The sequence below is a fragment of the Pseudophryne corroboree genome, chromosome 12, assembly GCF_028390025.1.
Source record: "Pseudophryne corroboree isolate aPseCor3 chromosome 12, aPseCor3.hap2, whole genome shotgun sequence".
NCBI classification, from domain to species: Eukaryota; Metazoa; Chordata; class Amphibia; order Anura; family Myobatrachidae; genus Pseudophryne; species Pseudophryne corroboree.
This window is the reverse complement of record NC_086455.1, coordinates 7050301-7073074: the sequence shown is the minus strand read 5'-3', so window position 1 is coordinate 7073074 and position 22774 is coordinate 7050301. Positions and strand designations below refer to the sequence as shown.

General features: G+C 50.8%; 1 protein-coding gene across 2 annotated transcripts in view; it reads right to left on the bottom strand.

Moving 5' to 3' along the window:
- Positions 1–22774, bottom strand: part of CHRNB2 (cholinergic receptor nicotinic beta 2 subunit) — an 86787-nt gene that overhangs the window by 4381 nt on the left and 59632 nt on the right. For both annotated transcript variants that reach the window (XM_063946839.1, XM_063946838.1), the window contains exons 2-5: positions 6111–6256; positions 5870–5914; positions 4874–4983; positions 3392–4364 (exon numbers count right to left, since the gene is read on the bottom strand). In XM_063946839.1, coding sequence (XP_063802909.1) covers positions 3392–4364; positions 4874–4983; positions 5870–5914; positions 6111–6140 — 1158 coding nt within the window. In that variant the 5' untranslated portion in view covers positions 6141–6256. The remainder of the gene's footprint in view (positions 1–3391; positions 4365–4873; positions 4984–5869; positions 5915–6110; positions 6257–22774) is intronic.

The following is a 22774-nucleotide window of genomic DNA, read 5'->3' as shown; positions in this document are numbered from 1 at the left end:
CAGCTCCACAGGAATCCCTACAGCTCCACAGGAATCCCTACAGCTCCACAGGCCTCGCTACAGCTCCACAGCTATCACTACAGCTCCACAGCTATCACTACAGCTCCACAGGCCTCGCTACAGCTCCACAGGCCTCGCTACAGCTCCACAGCTATCACTACAGCTCCACAGCTATCACTACAGCTCCACAGGCCTCGCTACAGCTCCACAGGCCTCGCTACAGCTCCACAGGAATCACTACAGCTCCACAGGAATCGCTACAGCTCCACAGGAATCGCTACAGCTCCACAGGAATCACTACAGCTCCATAGGCATCACTACAGCGCCATAGGCATCACTACAGCGCCATAGGAATCACTCCAGCTCCATAGATATCCCTAAAGCTCCATAGATATCCCTAAAGCTCCATAGATATCCCTACAGCTCCATAGGAATCACTACAGCTCCATAGGAATCACTACAGCTCCATAGGAATCACTACAGCTCCATAGGAATCACTACAGCTCCATAGGAATCACAACAGCTCCATAGAAATCACTACAGCTCCAGAGACATCACTACAGCTCCATAGATATCACTACAGCTCCATAGGAATCACTACAGCTCCATAGGAATCACTACAGCTCCATAGATATCACTACAGCTCCATAGGAATCACTACAGCTCCACAGGAATCACTACAGCTCCATAGGCATCACTACAGCTCCATAGGAATCACTACAGCTGAATAGGAATCACTACAGCTCCACAGGCATCACTACAGCTCCATAGGAATCACTACAGCTCCACAGGAATCACTACAGCTCCATAGGCATCACTACAGCTCCACAGGCATCACTACAGCTCCATAGGAATCACTACAGCTCCACAGGAATCACTACAGCTCCATAGGAATCACTACAGCTGAATAGGAATAGTTACAGCTCCATAGGAATCACTACAGCTCCACAGGCCAGTACTCTCTGCACAATTCTTATTTACTAAAAAAGGACAAAGATACATAGCGTAATGCTGGTCAGGTATATACAGTACCAGAGTGTAACTATTATGTGTATTACACAGAGCGGCTCCCTGGGACTGGATCTGGGCTATTGGCTGTTTTTACTACTGTTTTATGTTTTGTGTCAGTTTGTTCATCTTTCTTTGTACTGGTATTTTATGGGGGGCAATACAATTAGTGGTGATGGCCGGGAGCTGCCACTCCTTGCCGTCACCCCGTAGGTACAGTATGACGCTGAGACCAGTACTAGGAGCAGAGAGTAAATCCCGACCTGTAACCAGACTAGATTATCTTTGAAGAAATAAATACAGACATGAAAAAACATGATTTGGAAAACATTCAGAATGTCTGGAAACTTGTCATGAAATCATTGCTGCTCCTTAGTGACGCCGTAACGTGCACTGACCGAATCACGAAACGCTCTCTCGTACCGGCACTGCGGGGAGCGCTGCTAAGTAATCCGCAGGGGGAAAGACGAAGGTTGGAGGTAAATTGGGGGAAAGAGGAGGGTCCTGTCTGAATGTAATTTAGTGGATTTTGGCACATTACTCATAACGCAGATAAAACGACATCGGCAAAAACCCAAAGATGAAATCATTCTGGGCCTGCAGATCAAGGTCCATCGCTAGATGCCGCCCGCGTCAGATCCTGATACCATTCATTTTATTATCACCGGCCAATCAGAGAGGACAAACAAAAACACAGGATGGCGCAAACACCGAATAAGAAGTGTAATAAAATCCTTACATTAATTATTAGCAGAGGTTTTTGGTCTCAGTCGGTGGAAGTATCCGTATAATATGGATGCGCTGTCTTGTTGAACAGTTTGCGGAGATTCCACCCGCAACCAGGGTTTATATATCTACACCCATCTATTATCTAAAAACTAAGTGGATTGCTGGGAGTGCGGTACAACAACACAATGCATCCATATTATACGGATACCTTATTATTTATTTATTAACAGTTTCTTATATAGCGCAGCAAATTCCGCTGCGTTTTACAATTGGAAATAACAATGATAGAACAAAACTGGGTTATAAACAGTCAGAGGTAGGAAGGCCCTGCTCGCAAGCGTACAATCTATAGGGAAATAGGCATGTATACACAAGGAAAGGTGCTATCTATTCCATAGCTGTCCACCAGATTGCAGAGGCTCTTGGTGGGCTGTATGATGTGGTCACACAGCAATGATGAACCGGGGGCGGGAGGAAGGGTGAGAAGACATGTGAGGATATGTGTGGACTGTGCAGAGTGGATGCAATTTGATCGGAACCACCTTCACTGCTTGAGACCAAAAAAAACTCTGGTTATAATTAATGCAAGGATTTTATTACATTTATTATTCTATGTTTGCGCCATCCTGTGTTTTTGCTTGTATTTCTAAGACCAGTGAGGGGTCTTTCACCTTCTTCATATGGGCTGCACCACTGAGTGGCGCGATCATTATTCTAATTTTAGTTTAATCAGAGAGGACAGACTGAGAATAAGGCCTGATCTGTTCCAGTAATCTCAGTTATAGATACTCTGCTTCTATACAAACACTCTATACATGACCCTGTCTTTTGCTTTTTTTTTCTTCCAGCATTAATTTAAAAGATGCTGCACATCATTGCTCTGTGCTGCTGTGGACCCTGTTCTTCCCACTATATAACTCCCAGGCATCATGTCACTGCCCCTGTCACATGCAGCCCTGTCCTCACTGACACATCACTCATCTCCTGATATACTCTGTGCTGCTGGGGACCCTGCTCCTCCCACTATATAACTCTCAGTCTGTGGCTTCCTGCTGCCTCCATTCCTCTCCACACATCATGTCACATACAGCCCTGTCCTCACTGACACATCACTCATCTCCTGATATACTCTGTGCTGCTGGGGACCCTGCTCCTCCCACTATATAACTCTCAGTCTGTGGCTTCCTGCTGCTTCCATTCCCCTCCTCACATCATGTCACTGCCCCTGTCACATGCAGCCCTGTCCTCACTGACACATCACTCATCTCCTGATATACTCTGTGCTGCTGGGGACCCTGCTCCTCCCATTATATAACTCTCAGTCTGTGGCTTCCTGCTGCCTCCATTCCCCTCCTCACATCATGTCACTGCCCCTGTCACATGCAGCCCTGTCCTCACTGACACATCACTCATCTCCTGATATACTCTGTGCTGCTGGGGTCCCTGCTCCTCCTACTATAACTCTCAATCTGTGGCTTCCTGCTGCCTCCATTCCCCTCCTCACATCATGTCACTGCCCCTGTCACATGTAGCCCCGTCCTCAATGACACATCACCCATCACCTTATATACTCTGTGCTGCTGGGGACCCTGCTCCTGTACATTTGGTGTGATGCAAACTGGTGCCTGAGATAGTAATCAATGTAGACACTCACGCTCAGGTCGTCGTCTTCGCTCTTCATGTGGTCGGCAATGAACCGCACGCCATCCACCGCCTCCTCTAGACCGCAGAGACACTGCCGCACCTTCCCCTGTCTGTCACGGAAACCGTTCACACCCTCTGGTAACTCAGGGAGCTGCCCCCCGAATTTTTTCACAGTGGCTTGGTTCACGTAGCAGGTGCAAGATTTGGCGTTGTCTCGGAGAAAGAAGCTGCCCGTGGCTTTCTCCTGGTTCTGCCGCTGCTGGCGCAGCCGTTGGCGGGCACAGTTCTGCCGCGGCTGCTTCATAAACAGGAAAGTGGGAAGTTTGTCTAGGAAGACCACTTTTACCCACGGGGGCATAGTGTGCGTGGTAGGGGAACGGTGATGCACGTTCAACACACACACGCTGGTCACAATGGAGAAAGTCACGAGAACCATGGTGAACATCAGGTATTTGCCGACCAGTGGTACATCCAGAGACGTGGGTGGGACAATCTTGGAGATCAGAAGTAAGAAGACGGTCAGTGCCAGCAGCACCGAAATGCAGAGCGTCATCTTCTCCCCGCAGTCAGATGGCAAGTAGAAGACCAGGATGGCCAGTGAAGTTATGAGGATACATGGGATGATGAGGTTGATAGTGTAGAAGAGAGGCTTGCGCCGGATAATGAAGTCATAGGTGATGTCCACGTAGGTTGGGTCCTCTGGGTTCTCGTTCCTCCTCCCCGGAAGAGCAATAATATCCCATTCCCCACTGGGCGTGAAGTCATCCAGACTAGCCACGTCACTCTTCAGAACGAGGTCTATCTCCGTTCGGTCATATGTCCACGAGCGGAATTTCATGGTGCAGTTCTGCTGGTCAAATGGGAAGTGCTTGACCTCAATTTTACAGGCGCTCTTATAGATGGCAGGCGGAAGCCAGAAGATACTCCCGTCGTAGGACACCACGGCGTTGGAGTAGAAGGACACCTCATACATTCCATCGGCACTGAGGAGAGAAAGAGAGAAGGCTCGGTTAGTTTGGAACACCGTGGAGAAGCCACTGACCATGAAAGGCAGTAAGTTACTGAACAGTAAGGGGTACTAATTCCACTCCCTCTCTAATATCCAATATAAGTGTCCAAAGTGACCTCTTCCCATCAGAAATCGTGGCCTACAGGTGTTCTGACTCCAATGCAACTCGAGACCCTTGCAGCTAACGGAATTGACCCCTACACATTTACAGAAGTCCATCCAAATACTATCGGTGATTCCCACCCCACCAACGGAACCACATGGCCCCCACACCAGATGGTACCGGCAGAGGTTCTCTTGTTGTTCCCCAACAGCTCAATACCACCAGGTGGCCTTGGCATCTCCTGGCTGATGGGCTGCACCACTAATCTTGCTAAGGAATTAATGTGTAACAATCTGCATAAGCAATTCTAGTATTTTTCACCCAAGATCCCATTTAGACACCCGAAACATTGTAATCGGAAGGAAAGCGCCCTCACTCACTTGTTGTAGAGTACGACGTCCGGCAGCCACACGTGCTTGGACGGCAGTCGCACTTTCTTCATGTTGTCAAACTCGGCCGGGTTCCAGGTTAGCCTGTAATCCTCCCATTCCTGGAAGGAAGAGCGAGAGGACCGGTAATGTTACCCGCTCAGTTCATATGGTGTTACAGACCCTAAGGGACAGTAAGGACTGGCAGGGGAGGGATGGGCGCTCACTGGCGGGCCGGCTTGGTTTCCAGATGATTGCCTATATTGCATTGGTGTTAATCCGGCACTAGATATTCCATAGGTAAACGTATTAATGTTTCTTTTAGATTTTACAGCATAATAGGAAATGCAAATATCACTTCTACTCGGTTGTCATCTCGAGTTACTAAAAAACAATTACAATCTCACATACAATTCCCATCCCCCGCAGCGGACGCCGTGTGTGTGATCCAATTCCTGCTGTCATATTGTTACATCTGCGGAGTATCAAGGTTCTGTTGTCATGGATACAGCTTTGCCTTCACCGCAGATCGGAGCGCAAATCACACACAATAACTAAGGCGCCGCGAGTGGGGGAGCTAATCGCTTATACTCACCCGTAAGGGTGAGTGACAACGCACAGCTGCAGCCCGGCCACGTCGCTGCAGTTAGAGATGCGACGCCGCAGGTGTGTGCGGAGCACCGGCGGACGCACAGTGTGATAAATAAGCAAAATACTCTCTGCAAACAGGCCTGCGCTCGGCTCTGCTGCACTGGCCTCAGTGTGCTGTACGTCAATAGATCGTCCGCGCTGGCCCATAGACTGACATTCAGAATGGGCCGCTGTAGAATAATCCGTCATTTATCAGGCTACGTGCCCCTAACATTACCCCAGCATCGCCATAAACTCAGTTATTAAATGCAGGTGTTGTGTAATACAGAGGAGTACTGCGCTCCCAGTGATCAGACCGCAGGGGGCGGCGCAGTGCGCGGTCTCGTCGTACGCATGTCAGTGCTGCTGTGAGGTTACCTGAGTCAGCCAGACGTTTGTGGTCATGATCTGCTCCCGCTCATGCTGCAAGGGGAAAATAAATCCAGGTTACATGGTAAATGGTGTCCAAACGAACAGCAACCCGTCACACCTATTCCCAGCGACCTGTCCTCTCTCTCCGGGGCGCTCCGTCCCACAGGGATATAACATGTACCAATGCATAAATATAAGCTGCCCCTGGCAGGACGGTATGACCCTACCCCCAACCTGTCTAGCTTACCACACTGATGAGCTGGGCGAGAGACACCATCAGCTGGACGGTGACTTGTTCGGAGCCGTTGGTAGCCGGACGAATGAGCTTGTTGTAGTGGGATGGATCAAGCAGAAATTCTACCAGGCGCTCCTCTGTGTCAGTGCCGAGGCTTCCTGCAAGGTACGGAGGGTGTTAGGGTCACCTCTGTGCCCGGCTGTCATCACTGAGAACCACATACAGTTATCATGACCCTTATCACTAACTGCCCCCTATAGGTGGCACTGCTGAACTACCATCGTCACCCAATAGCCGCGGTGCAGGATTAGACTGGGGTAATCCGCATCCTCTGTGAACGAGGGGAAGGGGCATGATAATGGATGAAAGGGGGAAACAGTAGAAAAAAATAAAAAAAATACATATTATATATATATATATATACTGTATATATAGTATAACCTACAAAAAACACAATAGATTAATTCTTGGCCTCTCTGCGCCCCACGGGCCTATGCTGTCTAGTGGACGATTCTTCTGTGCGAAGACGGCGATGGGCCTAATTCAGACCTGATCGTAGCAGCAAATTTGTTAGCAGTTGGGCAAAACCATGTGCACTGCAGGGGGGGCAGATGTAACATGTGCAGAGAGAGTTAGATTTGGGTGTGTTATTTTGTTTCTGTGCAGGGTAAATACTGGCTGCTTTATTTTTACACTGCTATTTAGATTTCAGTTTGAACACACCCCACCCAAATCTAACTCTCTCTGCACATGTTACATCTGCCCCACCTGCACTGCACATGGTTTTGGCCATTACAGATCAAATTTGCTGCTGTGATCAGGTCTGAATTAGGCCCTATATCTGCAAGTGAAGCTCTCGGAATCATTAGGAATGACGCCACAGGAGTTATATGTGGAATATATTATAAGACACAAATAAAACAAATTCGCTGTACATTGCGTTGTTTTAAAAGTAAAAGAATATTACGGTCACCATTCAATTTTTTTCTCACTAAAAAGGCGGAAACCAGTGTTTCCGCATGTTTTTTTTTTTTTTTTTAATAGAGTAATTTTTATTCAACAGCGTTTTTATATATACAGACATTTCAGTGTACACTGGGAAGCACATTTGGTATTGCACGTTGTTCAAAGCACGTTTGTCTCCAAGGATATACATATACATATACTAATACGAATGACATTTCCCGTGTTGCAGTTCCCGTGCATTCTTCCCACAATATACATATTTTCTGAAGTCTGTAACCAGGTCGTGATTCACATACTTAACATTTTATGATTTTCCCCCACCCAGGACCTGTATTATAATTACCCCGTCTAGCAGGCCTTATATAGCCCACAACCCCTCTACCCCCAAACAAACCCTTTAACTAACTTAAGCCTAGTTAACCTGACATATGTGTGGTGTGGTGTGGCAGCTAGATAGGTAAACAGCTATGATAGAGGAGAGATGAAGGTCCGGCCCAGCGCCCAAATAACACACCGCAACGAAGGCCGGTGCCCTCTAAGTCCGAAGGGCAAGGGATGAGTATGTGGAATTGATCCAGGGAGACCATATCTTCTCGTATTTGGTAAGGGCATTATATTTCATGTATACATAACGTTCTTTTGTTAGGGTATCATTTACCAAACCTTTAAAAGCATGTATCGTGGGAGGTCGCGGGGCCATCCACGTCCGCGCAATGCACACCTTTGCAAGAGCGCACATGCTGCGGGCGTACATGTCTTCCCAGCGGGACCCAGAGACGGGGTCGCCCACCCCCAAAATGCAGAATTTCGGAGTCAGCAAACTTCTCTGTATCCCCGTATGTTCCAGAATCGACCCGACCCCAGCCCAGAACACCTGCAGCAGCGGGCATTCCCATGTGAGGTGCCAGAATGCGCCTCCGGCAACCCCGCACTTGGGACAAGCATCAGCGCTATCTGTCCTAAATCTGGCCAGCCTGCTCGGCGTCATGTATGATCTATGCAGAATGAAAAACTGTATCTGCGATTTGGTGACCTGGCTCGGGTTACCCAGAGCGTCCTCCCAGTCCTCCCCGTCTATGGGACCCACGTCGCTCTCCCATCTCTCCCTAAGACTCGAGAGCGGGTCTGCATGTGTCGTTTGAAGGAGATACGAGTAGGTAAAAGAGATCACCTTAACTCTACCCAGTGAATGTAGAAATGCTTTTATGGGGAAGGGGAAAAGCGTCGGGGAAGAATCTGCGAATTGCGCCTGCAGGGCGTGTCTCAGTTGTAAGAATCTGTAAAAGTGAGAGTTCGGGAGTCCAAACTCCTCCTTCAATTGCTGAAATGATTTCAATGTACCATCGCTATATAGCTGGGACACCGAAACTATCGAATACGGAGCCCATACCTCCTCACCCCCCAGGGACCCCAGTTCACTGAGCAATCTGGAGTGCCACAGAGGAGTATCCGGGTCCATTCCCTCGTACCCAAGCAGGGCCTTCAATGCTAACCATATCTTCATAGCCTGGAAGACAATAGGAGGTGAGAGTCTGGAAGGGTTACCCCCCGCCAAGACCTGTGCCGGGGAAAGACCTGGGTAATAGCATCTAAGGAACGCCCAGCCTAGTCCATCTTCCTCCCCTCCTCGAAGCCACATACCAATGTGTGATAGCTGAGCAGCATAATAATACAATTGGAAGTGGGGTAAGGCCAAGCCGCCGTCCCTTTTTTGTCTGGTAAGAGTGAATAATTTTATTCTGGATCTTTTATTGGCCCATATCAAGGACGTCAGGACACTATTTAATTTTCTGAAGAAGGCTGGAAATATGTAAACAGGGGACTGCAATAGAACATACAATAGTTTAGGCAACACTACCATTTTAATGAGGCCGACCCTACCCGTCATTGTCAGTGGAAGCTTGCACCAAGCTCTCGACTTGCGCACAACCGTCTGTACCAGAGGGTCAAGGTTTAAGGGCACAAAGTCCGATGGGTCGTTAGTGACCAGGATCCCTAGGTACTTAAACTGGACTGTCCAGCACAGCGGTAAGGATATTTTCGGAGTCTGGGGGGGGGAGCCCATAACGGGCATGATAAACGATTTGGACCAGTTTATGCGGAGACCCGAGTACCCACCAAAGGTCTCAATGACCCGCAACACAATGGGCATATCCACCGCGTAGTCTCGGAGGAATAGCAACAGGTCATCCGCATAAAGGGCCAATTTGTCAGTGCAGGGACCCGTACTGATTCCCTCAATGTCCGGGTGTGACCTAATCAAACAGGCCAGGGGCTCCATGGCTATGGCAAACAGGGCAGGAGAGAGGGGGCATCCCTGTCTGGTGCCCCGTGTCAAAGGGAAGGAGGAGGAAATGTATCCATTCACCAGGACCCTGGCGCGTGGATTCTGGTATAACAGTTTGACCCATTGTATAAAGTTTGGGCCAAAGCCCATGATCCTCATGACTCCCCACAAGTAGGGCCACTCAACGCTATCAAAAGCCTTGGCCGCGTCCAGTGAAACCACGACCTCATTCGAAGGGAAATCATGAGGAGCCTGCAAAATAGTGTACAGCCTGCGCAAATTAATGGATGTGGATTTCCCAGGCATGAAGCCGGTTTGATCGGGATGGATTATAGATTCAATCACCATGTTGAGACGGACCGCAAGAATTTTTGCCAGGATCTTAGCGTCTGTGGGAATGAGGGAGATCGGCCTGTATGACTCCAAGAGTTTAGGGTCCTTACCAGGTTTTGGAAGCATTATGAGAATAGCCTCGGACATTGAGGGAGGAAGGCAGTTAGCGGCAGATATATTAACATACATGTCTAGTAGCTGAGGTCCAAAAAACTTAATGTACTGTTTATATAGTTCCGTGGGAATACCGTCACTACCCGGGGATTTACCACTAGGAGCCGCCTCCACCGCCGACGTCACCTCCTCCAAGGTCAGAGGCGCGTCCAGGGCGTCCCTAGCCTCAGGGGAAAGTTTAGAAAGGGGGATATTTGTCAGGTAGAGGTCTAGCTCCTCCCCGGAGCATGTCAGTCGACTATTATAAACCTCCCTAAAATAACAGAGGAGCAGCTGTGCAATGTCGGGGGTGTTATCTTTCATGGAGCCGTCGGCGCCAAGCAGCTGCGCTATCGTGGTCCCAGGTCGGTCATAGTGCACTAAGTGGGCCATCAAACTACCAGGTCTGTCCGCCTGCATGTATATATTATTGGCCCTGAACAAGAGGGAGCGTGCATTTTTGTCTGAGAGGTGAGCCAGCCAAGCCTCCTGAGCCGTTAGCCAGCAGGCCTTCAGCGCAGGGGTGCCCTCAGTCAGGTAGCGTGTCTCCAGGTCCCTACACTCAGTCTCAAGCTGTCTTTCCGTCGCCCTGCGAGCCACCTTGCAGGCAGCAATTTTGCCAATTAAGGTACCTCGCAAATACGCCTTGAATGCATCCCAAACAACCGGGGCCGTGTCCGCGTTATCCGCGAAAAATCCCTCCCATCTGGGCGCTAATTCTGGGCAATCGCCCAGCTGGGCAAGCCAGGATGGATGCAACCTCCAATATGACTGTCCCCTCTGACAGTCCCCAACCAGTGACAGCACCAGGGGTGAATGATCGGACACCCCCCGTGCCTCGTAATGGGCGTCCGTCACGCCAGGCAAAAGCTCAGGTGAGACCAGGGCCAGGTCGATTCTGGAAAAGGAGCCATGTGTACCCGAATAACAGGAGTATTGCAGAAGAGTAGGGTTCCGAACCCTCCAGACATCTACCCACTGCATACTGTCTAGAAACTCTGCAAATTTAGATTTGGGAGGAATCAAGTCGCCCCCCGCTCCCTGTCTCGAAGGAGCCCTCCATCTGTCCAAAGAGGCATCCAACACAGCGTTGAAGTCCCCCAGGCAGATGACAGGAGTATGGGGGGAGGAGGCAACAAATGAGGCGGCCTTTTGCAGGACATCATAGGAGAATGGGGGGGAAAACATACACAGACAATAGGAAAAAATTACGTGAAAACAGTTTGCACTCTAGAAACACATATCTACCATAAGGATCTGTATTTACCCTGATCATCTCAAACTGTACAGTCCTCCTTATCATCACCGACACCCCTCGGGAATAAGAGGAGTGCGAGGAATGATACGCCCACCCCACCCAAGGCCTGCGGAGCGACAACAGCCTATTCCCCTCCAAGTGGGTTTCACTCAAGCAAATGATATCCGGGCCATATTTCTTGATCATTTTAAATACTAGGGATCGTTTAACTTTGTTGTTGATGCCCCGGACATTCCACGCCAGAAATTTCAAGGGAGGCATGTCAGCCGAAGTATCAACAGGGACACAGCTCTTCTAGCAACTACCCGTCCAACCGGTGCTTCGCACTTGTAATCATGTCGTCCGCAGGCCCCGAGCCGGACCCCATAAAGCAGTGCAAACCCACCACACCCTCTGAGTGACAAGTATATAGGCTTCTTAAATTCAAAACAAGCAACAGAATAACTGCTGAGAGGCCAACGGCGGCCCCCAAACTTCCCCCCACCCCGTATACCTCCCCGAACTGTGGTATACCCATATCCCTAACTAAACTCTAACCCTGGATATCCCAAAGCCTACGGCAACACTGTACTAGGTGTACAGATCGAAACAACCCCAATACAAAACCCTTTTATACGTTAATGTCACTTCTCAGCAAAGTCCAGAACCATTAAACTAGAGGAAGCTCCCTGGACTTATACTTGCGGAATGTTGGCCCATATAGGAGGGCGACCCGGTGTCAGTCTGGAGCCAGCTGGCGGACCCCCGGAGCATATCTGTCCAACCGGGATGCCGCCTCCCTCGGCGAGCCGAAGAACTTTGTCTCCCCGTCCGCCACCACACGGAGCCTGGAGGGGAACAGCATCGAGTAGGGCAGATTCAAGTCTCGAAGACGTCTCTTAATGGGAAGAAACTGGGCCCGGTCTTTTTGAACGTCCGCTGCAAAGTCCGGAAATGCCGACACCCGGATTCCATTCCGGAGTAGGGGGCCCTTTACACGGCCCAGGCGCAGGACGGAGTCCCGATCCTTGTAGTGCAGGAATTTTGCTATAAAAGTTTGTGGCGGGGCGCCTGGGGGTAAAGGCCGGAAGGGCACACGGTGAGCCCGCTCCACTGCAAACTGGGAGGTAAAGGATTCAGCGCCATATGCCTCTTTTAGCCAGGACTCCAGGAAATCTTCAGGATGTGCCCCCTCCTCCTTTTCGGGGAGGCCCACGAATCTCACGTTGTTTCTGCGGAGTCTGCCCTCCATGTCCAGGAGTTTGGTTTGCATCGTCGTGACTTGTTGTGTAACTGCAGACACCGATCGCTGTAGAGGGCCACTGAGGTCCTCCAAGTTGGAGACCCTTGTCTCGGTTTCGCCCACTCTCTCCCGTATTCGCTGGACGTCCTGTCGCAGCAACGATAAATCACACTGCACCTTCTCATTTTGTCCGACAGACGTTGTTCGCTGGCCGCTATGGCCTCCAGGACCTGCTGAATGGAGGGAGCGGGTGACTGTGTATTCGCCCCCGAGTCGGCCCCGGCCGAGGGATCCATTCTGGCAGGGGGGGGGAGAGCTTAGGGGATGACTGCGTCGACTGTGTTGCAGGCTGTCGTGCAAACTTCTCCAATTTAGCCGCGGCCGCACTCTAGCCACCCCTCACCATCGTATCAATGCCCAGCAAAACTCAGAGTCTCGATATTCAGTGTCAAGAAGTATTGCAGTGGGTGGTGAATGCAGTATCAGTAGCACGCCAGGCACCGGGAGAGCCAGCTGCCAGGCCGATGGGAGAAGGGGGGACCAGGTGAGTCCAGTGGTATATAAATATCCAATATGTGGTGTTCCAAGGATAAAGGCAAAAGGCAGGGTAGCTGGGACCAGTCCAAACTCCTCCAGCCCAGCACGATCTTCACACTCTCTGCACCCTGTTGTGAGGAGGGAGACAGGAAGCTGCAGGTAAGATGGCCGCCCAGCACACTGATTTCCCCCTCTTCTCACCCTGCACCAGCCTTCAGGGGAGCTGAATTATGTCTGTGTGGAGCCCTGGGGGTGCAGGAGTGGGGTGCCGCTGTCCTCCGGAGCTGCCAGCCGCTGTGTCCGCCTCGGGCGCGCGCGCGCACACGCGCCCGGCGGAGCTCCAAAACTGAGGCCGGGGATTGAGTTGCGGCCTAGGCCCGGAGTCCGGGCGGCCGCTGGCGCGGGCCGGGAGTGCTCGTACAGGTCAGCAACTGTGCCTGCCACTTCCCCAGTGCTGCCAGGCAGGAGGGGAGACCGCAAAAAAGAGCCCCAGGATTGTTTCAGGATCAATATCCAGGGAGCTCATCGATCCTGCTGCCTAGTCCCTTGCCGCCGTGGCCACGCCCCCCCAGTGTTTCCGCATGTTAAACTTAACTCTGCTGTACAGCAAAGGGTTAACGGTGAAGATAACGCAAACTTCTCCATTCATACCCATCTCGCAGAGTATTGCACAATAGGGAGAAAGCAGATGCTCTTTATTCTGGTTTATTGTTTTAAGCTATTCAGCAAGCTTACCAATAAATATTTACTTATATAACGCCATTTCACAATGGCGCTGAAAGAGGTAAAAGACGTCGACCGATGCATTTGCATAATTGCCATGCATGCGCAGAGATAGAGTACCATCGACAATTCCGGTTGACCCTTACATATGCAGGATATACGCGGCTGCAGTCGCATCGGCGCCATGCTTTTAATGGCAGCAATCGCAGCTGACGTCAGATGTACATATTTTAATCAATGAATACACTTTTTGGGGGCATACATTTGCATTGTTAAGTGAAAGCATGACTGAGCGAGCGCAGAACCAGACATAGAAGGCTTTGTTTTCGGATTGCCGAACACCTTCTAGAACTTCGCAGGAACAGCGTGTCATCGTTTCTTGCTGAACAGCTGGGAAAAACAATATAAATATTGTCTGGATATTTCCCCATAATATTCAGGACAATATTGAGATATTTGCTGAATATTGTACTATATATGTATAGTAACGTCCAGCGTTATTGACGGCAATGCGCTATAACCAGAGCATCACAGAGCCAGTTCCTCTGCCGCCATCAGAGCAGGATGAGGGGAGGCAGGGGCGCTGCAACTGAGCATATTACAGCCTGTGCTGACAGCTCTCACCTCCTTACTGCTGGTCATCCCTCAGGGGTCTGCCAATGACACATTCTGTCACTTTCCCCTAACACTTTCCGGGTAAGTGTCACAGCGTGACCATATCCTAATGGCTCCTGAGGGGATTGCAGAAGATGGTGTCAGCAGGAGGCCTGGGAGAGACCTACAGACCGGAGCACAGACTGACGGGAGCGGAGGGCAGAGCTGCCAGGGAAGGGGGCGCAGAGGGAAGGGGGAGCAGAGCTACCAGGGAAGGGGGAGCAGAGCTGCCAGGTAAATGGGAGCAGAGCTAGCTGCCAAAGAAATGGGAGCAGAGCTGCCAGGGAAGGGGGAGCAGAGCTGCCAGGGAAGGGGGCGCAGAGGGAAGGGGGAGCAGAGCTACCAGGGAAGGGGGAGCAGAGCTGCCAGGTAAATGGGAGCAGAGCTAGCTGCCAAAGAAATGGGAGCAGAGCTGCCAGGGAAGGGGGAGCAGAGCTGCCAGGGAAGGGGGCGCAGAGGGAAGGGGGAGCAGAGCTGCCAGGGAAGGGCGCGCAGAGGGAAGGGGGAGCAGAGCTGCCAGGGAAAGAGGAGCCGAGGGAAAATAAGATTTTAAACCTACCGGTAAATCTATTTCTCCTAGTCCGTAGAGGATGCTGGGGACTCCGTAAGGCCCATGGGGTATAGACGGGCTCCGCAGGAGATAGGGCACCTAAAAAGAACTTTTACTATGGGTGTGCACTGGCTCCTCCCTCTATGCCCCTCCTCCAGACCTCAGTTAGAGAACTGTGCCCAGAGGAGATGGACAATACAAGGCAGGATTTAGAAATCCAAGGGCAAGATTCATACCAGCCCACACCAATCATAACATATAACCTGGAACATACATAACCAGTTGTATGAACAATAACAGTAACGGTCCAAGACCGATTCCAACTGTAATATAACCCTTATGTAAGCAACAACTATATACAAGTCTTGCAGAGTTTCCGCACTGGGACGGGCGCCCAGCATCCTCTACGGACTAGGAGAAATAGATTTACCGGTAGGTTTAAAATCTTATTTTCTCTTACGTCCTAGAGGATGCTGGGGACTCCGTAAGGACCATGGGGTTTATACCAAAGCATCCAATCGGGCGGGAGAGTGCGTATGACTCTGCAGCACCGACTGAACAAACGCTAGGTCCTCATCAGCCAGGGTATCAAACTTGTAGAATTTAGCAAAAGTGTTTGACCCCGACCAAGTCGCCGCTCGGCAAAGCTGTAATGCCGAGACGCCTCGGGCAGCCGCCCAAGAAGAGCCCACCTTCCTAGTGGAATGGGCCTTAACCGAATTTGGTACCAGCAATCCAGCCGTAGAACGAGCCTGCTGAATCGTATTACAGATCCAGCGAGCAATAGTCTGCTTCGAAGCAGGTGCGCCAATCTTATTAGCAGCATACAGGACAAACAGAGCCTCTGTTTTCCTAATTCTAGCCGTCCTGGCTACATAAATCTTTAAGGCCCTGACTACGTCCAGGGATCTGGAATCCTCCAGGTACCACAATAGGTTGATTCATATGGAATGAAGAAACCACTTTAGGCAAAAATTGCGGACGTGTCCTCAATTCAGCTCGATCCACATGAAAAATCAAGTAGGGGCTCTTGTGTGACAAAGCCGCCAATTCTGACACTCGCCTTGCTGATGCTAAGGCCAACAACATGACCACCTTCCAGGTAAGAAATTTTAACTCAACCTTGTTAAGCGGTTCAAACCAGTGTGATTTTAGGAACTGCAACACTACGTTCAGGTTCCATGGTGCAACCGGAGGCACAAAAGGGGGATGGATGTGCAGCACTCCCTTTACAAACGTCTGGACTTCTGGAAGAGAAGCCAATTCCTTCTGAAAGAAAATCAAGAGGGCCGAAATCTGTACCTTAACAGAGCCTAATTTCAGGCCCATATCCACTCCTGTCTGTAGGAAGTGGAGAAAACGACCCAGATGAAAATCTTCCGTAGGTGCATTCTTGGTCTCACACCAAGACACATACTTTCGCCAGATACGGTGATAATGCTTAACCGTCACCTCCTTCCTAGCCTTTATTAAAGTAGGGATGACCTTTTCTGGAATCCCCTTTTTCTCTAGGATTCGGCGTTCAACCGCCATGCCGTCAAACGTAACCGCGGTAAGTCTTGAAATACACAGGGCCCCTGTTGCAACAGGTCTTCCCTCAGAGGAAGAGGCCAGGGATCTCCTGTGAGCATCTCTTGTAGATCCGAGTACCAGGCCCTTCGTAGATCCGAGTACCAGGCCCTTCGAGGCCAGTCTGGGACAACGAGTATCGTCTGTACTCTTCTTCGTCTTATGATCCTCAACACTTTTGTGATGAGAGGAAGAGGAGGAAACACGTAGACCGATTTGAACACCCACGGTGTTACCAAAGCGTCTACTGCTACTGCCTGAGGGTCCCGAGACCTGGCACAATACCTCCGAAGCTTTTTGTTGAGGCGTGACGCCATCATGTCTATTTGAGGAGTTCCCCAAAGACGCGTTACGTCTGCAAAGACTTCTTGATGAAGTCCCCACTCTCCTGGATGGAGATCGTGTCTGCTGAGGAAGTCTGCTTCCCAGTTGTCCACTCCCGGAATGAAGACAGCCGACAGAGCGCTTACGTGATTTTCCGCCCAGCGAAGAATCCTGGTGGCTTCCGCCATCGCGACTCTGCTTCTTGTCCCGCCTTGGCGGTTCACATGAGCCACTGCTGTGACATTGTCTAATTGAATCAGAACCGGTAGGTTTCGAAGAAGACTCTCCGCTTGTCGAAAGCCGTTGTAAATGGCCCTGAGTTCCAACACATTGATGTGTAGACAGGACTCCTGGTCTGACCACAGTCCCTGAAAATTTCTTCCTTGTGTGACTGCTCCCCATCCTCGGAGGCTCGCGTCCGTGGTAACCAGGATCCAATCCTGAATTCCGAACCTGCGACCCTCCAGCAGGTGAGTACTTTGCAACCACCACAGGAGAGACACCCTGGCCCCTGGGGACAGAGTTATTTTCCGATGTAAGTGCAGATGGGACCCGGACCACTTGTCCAGAAGGTCCCATTGAAAAGTCCTTGCATGGAACCTTCCGAAGGGAATGGCCTCGTAGGCCGCCACCATTTTTCCCAGAACTCGAGTGCATTGGTGAACTGACACCCTTTTCGTTTTTAGCAGGTCTCTGACCATGTTCTGGATGTCCTGGGCTTTCTCCAGTGGGAGAAAGACCTTCATTTGTTCCGTATCCAGTATCATACCTAGGAACGTTAGCCGAGTTGTCGTAATCGACTGTGACTTCGGTAGATTTAGAATCCAACCGTGTTGCTGGAGCACTCTCAGAGAGAGCGCCACGCTGCTCAGCAATTTCTCTCTGGATCTCGCTTTTATTAGGAGATCGTCCAAGTATGGGATAATTGTGACTCTATGCTTGCGCAGGACCACCATCATTTCCGCCATTATCTTGGTGAAAATCCTCGGGGCCGTGGAAAGCCCAAACGGCAACGTCTGAAATTGGTAATGACAATCCTGTACAGCGAATCTCAGGTATTCCTGATGGGGGGAATATATGGGGACATGAAGGTACGCATCCTTTATGTCCAGAGACACCATAAACTCCCCCTCCTCCATATTGGCTATTATCGCTCCGAGTGATTCCATTTTGAATTTGAATCTTTTTATGTACAGGTTTAGGGATTTCAGATTCAAAATAGGTCTGACCGAACCGTCCGGTTTCGGGACCACAAATCGGGTTGAGTAGTAACCTCTTCCCTGCTGGTTCAGGGGAACCCTGATTATTACTTGCTGTAGACACAGCGTTTGAATTGCAGCTAAGACTACATCCCGTTCCGATGTGGAAGCTGGTAGGGCCGATTTGAAAATTCGGCGCGGGGGCACCTCCTCGAATTCCAGTTTGTAACCCTGGGAAACTATTTCCAACACCCAAGGATTCAGGCCTGAGCTGACCCAAGCCTGGCTGAAAAGTCGAAGACGTGCCCCCACCGGTGCGGACTCCCTCAGGGGAGCCCCAGCGTCATGCTGTGGGCTTTGGAGTAGCCGGGGAGGACTTTTGTTCCTGGGCACCTGCCGAAGCAGGTGCTCTTTTGCCTCTGCCCTTACCTCTGGCGAGGAAGGAGGATCCCCGACCTCTTCTGGACTTGTGCGATTGAAAGGACTGCATCTGATAGGGTGTTACTTTCTTTTGCTGTTGGGGAATAAATGGTAAAAAGTTTGATTTACCTGCTGTAGCTGTGGAAACCAGGTCCGTCAGCCCATCCCCAAACAATACATCTCCCTTATAGGGTAGAACTTCCATATGTTTTTTGGAATCTGCATCACCCGTCCATTGGTGAGTCCATAAGGATCTTCTCGCTGAGATAGACATGGCATTGGCCCTAGAAGCCAGCAAACCAATGTCCCTTTGAGCATCCCTCATAAATAAGACTGTGTCTTTAATATGGGCTAGAGTTAAGAATATAGTATCCTTCTCCATCTTATCAAAATCAGCTGTCAGCTCATCTGTCCAAGCTGAAATCGCGCTACACACCCATGCCGACGCAATTGTCGGTCTAAGGACTGCTCCAGTATGAGAATAAATACACTTTAAGGTAGTTTCTTGCCTGCGATCTGCAGGCTCCTTAAGGGCAGCTGTGTCAGGAGACGGTAGCGCCACTTTCTTGGACAAGTGCGTCAGGGCCTTGTCCACAGTGGGAGGTGATTCCCAACGTTCCCTATCCTGTTTAGGGAAGGGGTATGCCATATAAATTCTTTTGGGTATCTGCGGTCTCTTTTCCGGAGTCTCCCAAGCTTTTTCAAAGAACTCATTTAATTCATGAGATGTGGGAAAATTTATAATCGGTTTCTTTCCCTTAAACATGTGTACCCTTGTGTCGGGGACCGAGAGTTCATCCGCAATATGCAACACATCCCTTATTGCCACAATCATACACTGAATGCTTTTTGTCACCCTAGGGTGCAATTTCACTTCGTCATAGTCAACACTGGAATCAGAGTCCGTGTCGGTAGTAGTGTCTTGTGTTAAGGGACGCTTTTGAGACCCCGACGGGCCCTGTGAGTCGGTCCAATCCGAGGATTGACCCCCTGATGTCCCCCCTAATTCAGCCTTATCAAGCCTCTTATGTAAGGATGCTACACTTGCATTCAACATATGCCACATGTCCATCCATTCCAGAGTCGGCACAACCGACGGGGACACACCACTCATTTGCTCCACCTCCTCCTTGGAAAAGCCTTCCGCTTCAGGCATGTCGACACCACGTACCGACACCCCACACACACAGGGATTAACCTATAAGGGGACAAAACCCCAACCAGGCCCTTAGGAGAGAGAGAGTATGCCAGCACACACCCAGCGCTTAATAACACTGGAAAGATATGACCAGATAGCGCTTTTATATATATATATAAAATTACCAGATTCCCACTCACTGCGCTCAAAATGCCCCCCTCCTCTTTTTTCCAGCCTGAATGTTCAGCAGGGGAGAGACCAGGGAGCCAGCGTTTTCCTCATGCAGCTTCTGTGGAGAAAATGGCGCTGGTTAGTGCTGGGGATCAAGCTCCGCCCACCCGACGGCGGGCTTCGGTCCCGGTGATTTTTTTTATAGAAAATGTCGGGGGATCGTAGAATTACTGCCCAGCAGCCTAATCTACCTTGTCAGTGCCCAAATGTGAGGTTTATTGCTGCCCAGGGCGCCCCCCCCCCCTGCGCCCTGCACCCTTCAGTGCTGCTCTGTGTGTGTGAATGGGAGCAATGGCGCGCAGCTTACCGCTGCGCGCTTACCTCATGAAGAAATGATGTCTTCTGCCGCCTAAGATGTCTTCTGCCTTCTCATACTCACCCGGCTTCTATCTTCGGCATCTGTGAGGAGGACGGCGGCGCGGCTCCGGGACGAACCCCAGGTGAGACCTGTGTTCCGACTCCCTCTGGAGCTAATGGTGTCCAGTAGCCTTAGAAACAGAGCCCAACTTGACAAGCCAGCTCTGCTTCTCTCTCCTCAGTCCCACGATGCAGGGAGCCTGTTGCCAACAGGACTCCCTGAAAATAAAAAACCTAACAAAATTCTTCTTCCACAGAAAACTCTGGAGAGCTCTCTGCAGTGCACCCATTCTCCTCTGGGCACAGAATCTAACTGAGGTCTGGAGGAGGGGCATAGAGGGAGGAGCCAGTGCACACCCATAGTCAAAGTTCTTTTTAGGTGCCCTATCTCCTGCGGAGCCCGTCTATACCCCATGGTCCTTACGGAGTCCCCAGCATCCTCTAGGACATAAGAGAAATGGGAGCAGAGCTGCCATGGAAGGGGGAGCAGAGCTGCCAGTGAAGGTGGAGCAGAGGGAAGGGGGAGCAGAGCTGCCAGGGAAGGGGGAGCAGAGCTGACAGTGAAAGTGGAGCAGAGCTGACAGTGAAAGTGGAGCAGAGGGAAGGGGGAGCAGAGCTGCCAGGAAAGGGGGAGCAGAGCTGCCAGGGAAGGGGGGAGCAGAGCTGCCAGGGAAGGGGGGAGCAGAGCTGCCAGGGAAGGGGGGAGCAGAGCTACCAGGGAAGGGGGGAGCAGAGCTGCCAGGGAAGGGGGGCAGAGCTGCGAGGGAAGGGGGGAGCAGAGCTGCCAGAGAAGGGAGGGGGGGGGAGAGGAGTCTCTGGTTTAAATGTGTTAATTAATCTTTTGTCATAATTAAGTAAATGACTGTACTGAATGTATCGCTGTCAATCTCCTCTCTGCAGGGCGCAGGCCTACTGGGATTAACGGAAATCCTGACAATTTTAGTTTGTAAAACACATGATTTCTGACCACAGTGACGGGCAGCGTAGCCTGAGAGCGGGCACTGCCAGTCCCGATGCGCAGGAAGTGGCTGCTCTGGGCCCCCAGGTGCGACACAAGGTGCGCCTCCTGTGCCCAGATTCTGCCACCTTTATTATAAGACTGTTACAGGAATGACGGGAAGCGTGCAGAGTTCCTCCAGCGTAAGGGTGTGAGTGTATTATTCTTATTAATAACTGGAGCTTGTGTGACGCATCCACCTCTCAGACGGTGGCGGCGGTGGAGGGCTGCGGAGTCCCTGGCCCCCTGCCGCCTGGATTCCCCCTGCGGGAGGCTGTTACATGGAAGCTGCAGGTGACGTATACCTCTGCTGGGATTTCCATTGTGCCTGAAATATTGATGGAGTCTTAAACAGATGAATTTTGGCTTATGCCAGCGTCCTGCTGCAGTCCCGGATCTGGCTACTAAGGCCCACCGCTATCATACTACAGGCTCTGCGCAATGTAACAATAACCCACCGGGGACAAGCGTTACCCTGGTGCCCACTGAGAATCAGGACTGTCTGGGAAAACTGCTGGGATTACGCATTACATGTGGCCTTTGCCATCTCCCCGCACGTTACAGTATTCCTAGATATTTTACACACTTTAAGATGACGTGCATTAAGGTGACGGTGTCGCTTATACTACCGACATACTCAATACTGAAATGCAGCACACGGGGAGCTAGCGACATCGGGGAGGCACGAGGCACACCTTGCCTCGTTGTCACCATGAGTTTCCTGTGACCTGATGGGCTGGATTTAGCATGACCCCACCACTGCAAGCCACTGATACTGATTACACGTTCACTGGCTCAGGCCGGACACCTGCTGCTGCTTATATGGCTGCACTGGGCAGGCTGCGAGCGCAGTGCACACCACGTCACATGACGCTGTGACACATACACGCCACGTCAGGCAGAAAGAGGCCACGGCACATGCGCTTAGGGTGATGATCATACAGACGGATAATGCACATGATACGTGGAGTCTATAAATTATACACGGCCTGCTTCTGCAACGCTGAGCTGAGCCGCCGTGACAGCGCAGGGAGGGTCTCGAGTTCTATAGCGACTGTGGAAGGCCATCCGAACGTCTCCCTGCTCACCCCTGACGTCTCTACAAGCCGCCCCTCTCGGCTGCTCCATCCTCATCACTCTCCCTGGCATTCACTGACATCATTCCCCGCATCCTCCCAACCTGCTGTCACTTACCCGTCACGCTGGCTGGTGATAACTGCTGCGGTTAGCAGAATCGGCACATGAGACGTAGGGCTCCCCTGTGACTGGTGTAATTGCACAATTAGTGTATGTTATATGACAGTCAGCCACCTGACACACACACAACGCTGCACTATATTTACTATGCTACAGGCACCATGCCCAGGCCAGTGCATAATATAATAGTGGGCGTCGTACAACTACACAGCAGCAAAGGAAAGGCGCACAATTGTCATTTAATATACGCCAACTGCCGCTGAAACAAACAATGGAACGAATATTAAAATGTGTTTCAACCTATCTACTTGTGAGCTGCCGATTCAGCTACACACTGTGCCCTCACACCATATGCTGCACCGTGATAACCTCTGTCACTACACACTGTACCCTCACACCATATGCTGCACCGTGATAACCTCTGTCACTACACACTGTGCCCTCACACCATATGCTGCACCGTGATAACCTCTGTCACTACACACTGTACCCTCACACCATATGCTGCACCATGATAACCTCTGTCACTACACACTGTGCCCTCACACCATATGCTGCACC